Source organism: Hydra vulgaris, chromosome 02 (assembly GCF_038396675.1).
Source record: "Hydra vulgaris chromosome 02, alternate assembly HydraT2T_AEP".
Lineage (NCBI taxonomy): Eukaryota > Metazoa > Cnidaria > Hydrozoa > Anthoathecata > Hydridae > Hydra > Hydra vulgaris.
In genome coordinates, this window is record NC_088921.1 from 72,859,045 (window position 1) to 72,868,223 (window position 9,179).

At 27.0% G+C, this 9,179-nt stretch overlaps 1 protein-coding gene across 1 annotated transcript; it reads left to right on the top strand.

The window, feature by feature from the left end:
* The first annotated feature begins 8,257 nt into the window (after nucleotides 1–8,257).
* Nucleotides 8,258–8,884, top strand: LOC136076307 (uncharacterized). Its single transcript, XM_065789782.1, has one exon. It carries the CDS (start codon nucleotides 8,258–8,260, stop codon nucleotides 8,882–8,884), a length of 627 nt encoding a protein of 208 aa, XP_065645854.1.
* The last annotated feature ends 295 nt before the right edge of the window (nucleotides 8,885–9,179 follow it).

The following is a 9,179-nucleotide window of genomic DNA, read 5'->3' on the forward strand; positions in this document are numbered from 1 at the left end:
ATATATATATATATATATATATATATATAAATATATATATATATATATATATATATATATTTTTATATATATATATATATATAAATATATATATATATTTATATAATTATATATATATATATTTATATATATATATAAATATATATATATATATAAATATATATATATATTATATATTTTATATATTATATATTATATAAATATATATATATATATATATATATATATATATTTATATATATATTTATATATATATATATACATATATATATATATATATATATATATATATATATATATATATATATATATATATATATATATATATATATATATATATATATATATATATATATATATATATATATATAAATACATCTTTTGCTAGCCCTGCAACTACTTCTACAGCATTTTTATTAATTCCATTTTCATCTTCTATTGGTTTTAACTTGAGGCGCAAGCATTGCGCCGCAAGCTCTACTCTTTATAGCCCCCCACCTCAAATTAAATAAGTTGGATGGCCATGATAATGATATAAATACATACATATATATATATATATATATATATACATATATATATATATATATATACTATATATATATATATATATATATATATATATATATATATATATATATATATATATATATATATGTATATATATATATATATATATATATATATATATATATATATTAGTAGAAAATCACTAAATACAATTTTTTTTCAAATTTAGAATGTGTTTCATAAACAAAGAGAGATAAGAAAAAAAAAATTTGTATTGAATAATTGAATTGAATAGATTGAATAAAATCTTTACATAACATCTTTATTAATAAAAATAAGTTTGTAGAATTAAAAGAAGACCTTACTATTTAAAGAGTATTATCTTTAAAAGGATATTTTAGGAAACTTAAAAACTGAAATGTTTTAAAAATGACGTTTTCAGTAAAATTTATCTTGTTGGTATACAAACAGCAAAAATATATGCTCTTTCTAAGATAACACAAACTATCTAAAGATTTTTCTCTTACACTGTTTCGACCTATTATTTTAACAATTAGTACCTATAACTATAATCTTGCTATACATCTTTTTGAGTTGTGTTCTCCTCATATTCCTAAACAATTTTCCACTTTGGACTCCTTTTCTTTTCTTGAGGAGCTTAAACAAGTTGATATAGCTCACTAATTTATAGTTTCCTATGGTGTTGAAAGTTTGTTTACAAATATTCCTCTTAAAGAAACTATAAATATAGCAACTGATTTATTCTTTAAAGACAAAACTTGCGAAATGTTATTTTCTAAAACTCAATTTAAAAAACTACTTTAAATATCAACCTCCGGTAATCACTTTTTATTTAACGAAAAAAGTTATGACCAAGTAGATGGAGTTGCCGTGGGTTCTTCTTTAGCACCTATTTTAGCTAATATTTTGATGGGATTTTTTGAACAAAAATGCGTTAAAAAATGCTCATCCTCTATACCAACTTTTTTTTATAAACTTACGTTGATAACATTTTTGCTTTATTTAATTCTGGACTTGAAGCTCAGAATAATTTTGATCATTATAATAGGCAATATAAAAACTTAAAATTTACTACGGAAAAAGAACCGGATAGTCAAATTGCATTTTAAGATGTTCTTATAAAAAAGTCTACTTTTCTTTGTACATCAGTTTATCACAAAAAAACTTATTCAGGACTTCTTCAAAAAAATTTTCTGGTTTGCTCCCACTTTTTTTAAACTTCGTTTAGTACGCTGTTTAATTGATCGAACATATAAAATTAATAATACTTGACAAAGACATAACAAATTTTACAAACAAATCAATTTCCACAAAAAAATTTTGAGTCAGAACTCCAATATTGTCGACAAATTTTCTTGTGCTAGCCGTAATGCAAGTTATGTTGATTATGAGAAACTTTCAGACACTTGACAACAAGGATTAATGAGCCTTACAAGTGATAAGCAATCCAATATTTACAAACATTTAATTTTTTTTGTTAATTGTAAAAATCTATCTAATTATGATTGTTTTAAGGTTTTTAGATAAAGCCCAAATAAACAAAAAGTTACTGCACCACTTTTTTTAGGAAGATTTTTTGGGGTAATCTGCTTCACTAAATCACAGTTTATTAGGCAGACTACACTACAGATTATTAAGAGCCTTAAAAACTAGCGGGCTTAAGACACAGGACCCCAAAACTAGTTTCTTTTCAAAATAGCTATTCAATAGTTTAAGATTATTTTCAACATTTTTGGAAAAAAAAACCATAAAATGTTATTATTGGAGGGAGGGGGTGATCCTAGTGTTCAAAAGAATTCAAGCCCCCAACTCCCAATTAGGCCCTGCCACATTCCCGCATTGGTTCTTGCACTGTATAACATTTTTTATTACTATTCTAAATATTTCTATATTTAGCATTTTATGTTTTTTTTGTCATTTCTAATACTTTTAAAGTTTTTCATACAATTAAAAACAACACGTTTACTTGAAAATAAATTAAATTTTTTAAGTTTTTGATTTTCATTCTTGAATTTTGTATTAGTTTTTTTTATAAAAAACATTTCATTAGAAGAGTCATATACTACTTTACATTTGTGCAAAACTTGAACGTTGAATCATCAATAACAAAAAAGTTATTGGTTTTTGATCCAAAACAGACCTTTGTTTTCCACAGTGCAGGGGTCAGTAGATGAAATAAAGAATAAAGACAATCAATTAGTAAAAGAAATACCAACTCTACTAGAAGTCTAAACGATGCCTCAAACGCAAAATCATTCCGATTAATGTTTGGCCTAGAAAGAACCACAACAAATATGATCCTAGCTGAACTAAGACATAAAGAATCAATCAAATTAGCACTAGTCAATGTACGCAAATTGAGCACGAAAAATTCACAGGTGTTTATGTAAACGCAAATAAAACTAGAGTTCAGCGAGTAGCAAGAAAAAACAATGAGAAAGAAGAAATGAGTTAAACGATAACATAAAGCACCAGGACAGCATGGGTAGACGTTGTAAAATAATTAACGGAAGAAAATCTTTCTATGTTGTAAGAAATGGAATTCTAAAAAAGATGTCTAAACAGAAATCTGAGGCTTCAAGCAATGAACTCTGAAACCATTGATACAACAACAACAAGAAGAGATCCAACAAAACTGCGTTCAGAACTGTTAGCAATTAAAGAATAACTTAAAATGTATAACACATGCACATGCAAAGAAAACATCCAAGCTAATTTTATGCCATTGAACTTATAGAAAAATTTCAGGTCATATGTGGTGTTGCCAATATTTACAAAAGAAAAAATTCCTCATCTGTTGCATTTATGGAGAGCCACCTGCAAATAAAGAACTAAATAAATCAATTTACTGTAGCTTAATTTCTGCTAACCTAGTAACTAATAAATATATATAAGGTTTAAAGTATGGATCTCCGAGTAGTTTTAATGCAGCCGTGCCGCAGTGGTTTGAGCATTGGACTCGTAATCAAAGTGTTGCAAGATCGATCCCCACTCGAAGCACATGAACGTTATCGGTAAGGTTGGAAACGAAGAGCCAACTTATTAAATACTATTCTCAATGTGGCGCTGCTCTTTGATAAGACCATTAGGACGTCTTAAAGCACCTTAATAGTTTAAAAAAAGAAGTTGCTTATTTCAACAAGATCGATATAATATGGACAGAAGTTGGTGGCAGCACCAAGCAAAAAACTAAAGCAACCATTGAATTCCTAAAGTCTATCATTACCGCTGCCTTAGGCCAAAACATTTTCGATCTAGTGCTGACTGACTGTCCGTCTACAGTTACTGAAATCAACAATGGTCCACGGCTCGGAAGCTCAATCAAAAACACCTTTCATTGCACGCTCAACTGGATGTTTTTGTTCAAAACACTAATCAATCCTAACAATCTTTTAAACCAAAGCAAACTATAGTAGAGGCAACTAAAAAACTAAGCAACTTTTTTGCAGAGGTAGAGTGGCGGAAAAAACAAAAATAATCCCATTGCAATAAATAAACTTATTGGCCTTTGCTACTAAGAAGGATTAGCCAAATTTGTACCAATCCGAACCACATCATCTTATAAACAAAGCAAAATGGTTTCCAACACACATTAAATTTTTAACCAGAAAAATATTTAATCATTGGTTCAAATTACTAGCCGGCTCCACCAACTCTCGCTTATCTATTATCCCAATCTATTAAACAACATGCAAGCAGCTCTAAAAAAACATCATTACTGCCCGTAAAAAAAATGAATCAAAACTTGTCCTATTTTCAAAATCTAAGCTAAAAATAGTATACCAATACATTAACAGTAAAAAAAAGCAAAATTTTCAGTTACTCCTCTGAAAATAAATAGCATAGAAATAATAACTACTTGATAAAGCAGAATGCCTTAACAAACAATTCGAATCTGCATTCTTCAAAGCTGGATACAGGACCAAATTTGACTAAAACAGTTTAAAAAGCAAAAAGCGATTGACTCACATAAACCAATATGTTCTCAATAAAAGTGCCACGGGATTAGCCTGGCCCATTTGTTTTTTTGATAACATCATCATTCGAAACAGGTAATATACCTGACACTTAGAAAGAAGAAAATGTGACAACAATTTACTAAAAAAAAAGACCAAAAAAGATCAAAAAATCATCTAACACGATAACTTATGATCACATGTTAAGCTTACAGCAGTAAGACAACATTCGCATATACTTATCGTCTTCCAACCAAGAAGGAGATCTTAGTATCTTAATAACAAGCAACTAAAATGGGCAGCACAATCGAAACATGCAGCAGTTAAAGCTAGTGCAGCACTAGCATCACTCAAAAGAACGTTCAGGTATTGGAATCCATCGATGCTTAAAGCACTCTATAAAACACTCTATGTAAGTCCACATTTAGAATATGACAACCCTGTATCTCCGATCAACAAAGCTGATAAGAAGGTAATCAAACTAGTACAAAAAAGAGACACCAAATTATGCCATTCAAAATTACTCAATAAAATTTACTCAAGTCATTTATAAAAATGGGAAATAAAAGCAAAAAACCTAGAATTGATCCTTGGGGCGCCGCAGGTAATTGTCATTAAATCCGTTTTTTCACCATCTTATAAAATGCATTGTTTCTTATTCGTTAAATAACTCATACACCAAGCTAAGTTAGAATTTATGATGACATTATTTTTTTAAGTTTATATAGAAGAATATTATGCTCTATGGTATCGAACGCATTAGTTAGATCAATAAAGATACCTAATATAAATTTATTCCTCCATAAACTCCATGATTAGGCATAACAGCTTTATTAGATGTCACGTATGAGTGAAGGCTAATTTGAGATGGTTCAATTTTAGCGCCTAAGTTTTTACCGACATTACCAACAAAATAATTATGTGTTACTGCCACCATAGATTTATTAACAATTAATTTATTATTTAATTTGAGATTTTTTGGAAGATTATTTCTCTTCAAATTTTTCTTTTCAATTACTTCCTTAATAACGCGCCATATGTTTTGTGAACCAGTACTGTTCATTATTTGCTCTGAATAGTAATATAAAGTTTAAAAAAAAACCAAATATATAGTACTATGGCAGGACTTCCAGAAGATCACGAAAATAATACTAATACTAAAAGGTAAAAACAATATTCTTAGCAAAAAAATACAAGTTTGAATTTAAATAATACACTTTTATGTATTAAATTCAAAAAAAACTACTAGAAAAAATTGTCAAACGAAGCAATAAAAAAAAAAATAAAAGATATTTTCTGTAAAAAAAAACAATTTTTTAAGTTTCTCATTGAATGAAGTATAAGTCAATTTAGTCAATGTAGAAAAATCAAAATTAGACTACTTTGTTCCAGAGATAAGGACCTCGATAAGAAACAAAAAACTGGTCCTTTTTTTTGGCAAAAAGGAGCGATAAGAATGTTGTTAATGCATAGATTAGATTTGTTTTTTGGTTTCAAATTATAACGATTTTGGAATACGTTTAGTAACAAATTTTCTTTACATATAAACATAAAGCATAAAACATTAAAAACATTTAACAGATACACATTTAAAATATTAATTGCTTCAAATAGCTGTTTCGTGTGAGAAAAGCGATTTTTAAAATTTATTGCGCGAGTTGCGTGTTTCTGATGAAGGATAAGAGCTTTGTCCAATGAGCGCTTCCCGATATAGTATTTGCGTAGTTTATATAACAATGAATAAAAGAATAATATAATTGTGTTAACTGGTATTTATTCAATATATTTCTAGCTGTATAAAGAATTCCTATGGAATTCTTTATACAGCTAGATTCAAATTTTTGTCAAGATGTACTCCAAGAAACTTTGTAACCTTCTCTCTTTTTAAGATTATATTATCAATTAAAATGTTTAGCATGATATGAGGCAGTTTCTGTTTTTTTGAAGTTGGATGGAAGAGTTTTTTTTTATTTTTTCAATGTTCAGAGACAATCTATTCTGCTTAAACTAATCAGAAACTTTTCTTTACTCATTTGTCATATTAGTAAAATGCATATTAATATTTTTATTGGATAAAAATAAATTTGTGTCAAATTTTTTGTTGTTAAGTTAGATGATTTATAAAGATCATTTATCTATATTATATAAAAAAGTGGACCAAGTATGTATCCTTGTGTAATAAGTCTGTCAATAATAACAAGTATGTGTGTGTGTGTGTAAATAAGTAGACCAAGTTTGGATCCTTGAGTTATTAGTTTTAAACGTCTCAAACTTGACTCAAATAAACGTTTATAGTTTTATTAGTTATTTTCATTTCCTAGTGTTCTTTTTTAAAGATATTTGCAATAAAATCGCTGATTTATTTTTGAAGGTTTAATGATTCCCTTTGTTATCCAAGGGCTTAAAAGAGTTTTTACTTTTATTAATTTTGAACCTTTGAGAAATGCTTTATATTAATGTTTTGGAAATTTAGCTAAGAAGATATCATACGATTTATCTGTTTCATCCTATTTTTTAAATGATATAATATTATGAAAAGATTTAATGGAGGTGTCGTTTATTAGTCGTGTTGTTACTTTCCTTTTGTGAGAATCAGGCTTATTGCATTTATTTAATATAATAAAAATCGGAAAGTGATTGAAATATCCGATTTAAATATTCCAGTTATTTTTGTAGTTCATTGGTAGAAATTTGACCTATTGATGTTGCACTATTCTTTGCTACTCGAGTGTGTTTATTGACTACTGGAATGAAACCAGATTAAAAAAAGACATTATGAATATATTAATGTACTTATAAATGTCATAGTCTAAATTGTTGAGGTTAATGTCACTAACGAAATACATACTTTTATTTAAGCTTGCTTTTTTTTAATTATATTTTTAATGTGATCTTTGAACGCATTGTTTCCTAAAGGCGGTCTATAACGCATGCACATTGACAACCACAATAATCTTGAGGTTTTATCAACAATTTCCACGCATAATGATTTGTAATCTTTAGTAGTTGAACGTAAATTTTTCATAGATTGATAATGAATTATTAATAAATATACATACAAGGATCCGAGTTTAGATTTAAAAATGTTGAATTATTAATTTCAAATGTTTTAAACTGTCTGTCAGTTTCACCAGCCATTTTAAATAAGAGTAATTTTAAGTATAAATAATATTAGATTAACAAATCAAATGGTGTTTGAATTCCTAATATCCTTTACAATTAATTTATCGCAAACAATAGTAAAATACTTACTACTGTTCCTGTGCAACTTTCTTTCTTGAAATAGTTTTTTTCGTATTAAAGCTGTTTCGACCCAGTAATCTTTATTTATAAATACTCCCAAACCTTTAAATTTGTTTGCATTTTTCAGAATTTTTTTTTTATCTTTATAGTCGAGTAATTTGATGACAATAGTCCTTGGTTTGTTTATATATATATATATATATATATATATATATATATATATATATATATATATATATATATATATATATATATATATATATATATATATATATATATATATATATATATATATATTAATAAGAAAACATCTAACAATACGAATTTGTTTACTAATAGTTTAATAAAAAAATTTTTTTTTTATTAAACTGTTTTTTAACGTTCAAAAATTTTGTAATATTTTACGAGCTGATGATGCTGGTATCCATAACCCAGTGAAAATTTCTCAAAATAAATTATTATTTGTATTAAGAGAATTCGTATTGTTTGATGTTTTCTTATTAATATAACATACATTCTTATACACGATGTCTACACTGAAATCATATATTACAGCTAAATACGGAGCTGATATCTACAAACAAACTGAACAGTTACAGTTATTAAAAAAGTCGGTAGCTAAATCCAAAAACCAATATATATTTTTACAAAAGTGCGAAAAGCACAAGATTATTCCGAAATCGTTACGTATCAACAGTCCTGTAAGTACAAATAGAGCAATGAGTATTGTTTTTCGTTTTCGATTTGAAATTTTGATTTGTCTAAAAAACGATGCTAAAAAACGGTATTTTATCTTTATAACTGAAACAAAAAACCTTCAGGAAAATCTTAAATCTACTCTTGATGAAAAAGACTATGAAAAAGTTGAACATGTTACTGAAAAAGCCCGGGAAATAATGTTAATAAGATCAAAAGAAAGATTATTCAAAAAGTTTAATATTCTTCAAAACGAATTTAAGAATAAACAAAAAATTAAAAACGGTAAATTAACTACACATACTAAGAACGCTGTTTTGAACCTATGCAATACCGAAATTTCTAATAACCAAAATGATCTTCTCAATCTTGGTCCGAACTTTGTACCTTCTTTAAAACATATCCTTTATATGAATATTATCGCCACAACAGAGTCGTTTGCTTTAAAGGTAGAATAAACGATAAAATTGAAAGTGCGCAGGATTTGAGAAAAAATGTTTTAAAAGAACTTAAAATGAGTAAAAAAATTAGTCAAAACTTAACAAGAGAGCAAAGAAAAGCTCTAAAGAAAATTAAGGAAAACAAACTTGTCGATATATATCCGTTTGATAAGTGTAATGGGTTTGTGAGAATTGAACACAAAAAAGCTTAAGAAAGAATTCGCGATCAAATTAGTCAAACAAAGGTTTTAAGTGAAGATCCTACTTCTAGTTATGTTATAAAAATTAAAACCTATCTCTCACAACTTGATAA

Excerpts from the sequence above, each read along its gene's own strand:
- LOC136076307 (XM_065789782.1), top strand. The coding sequence starts at position 8,258 with ATGTCTACACTGAAATCATATATTACAGCTAAATACGGAGCTGATATC.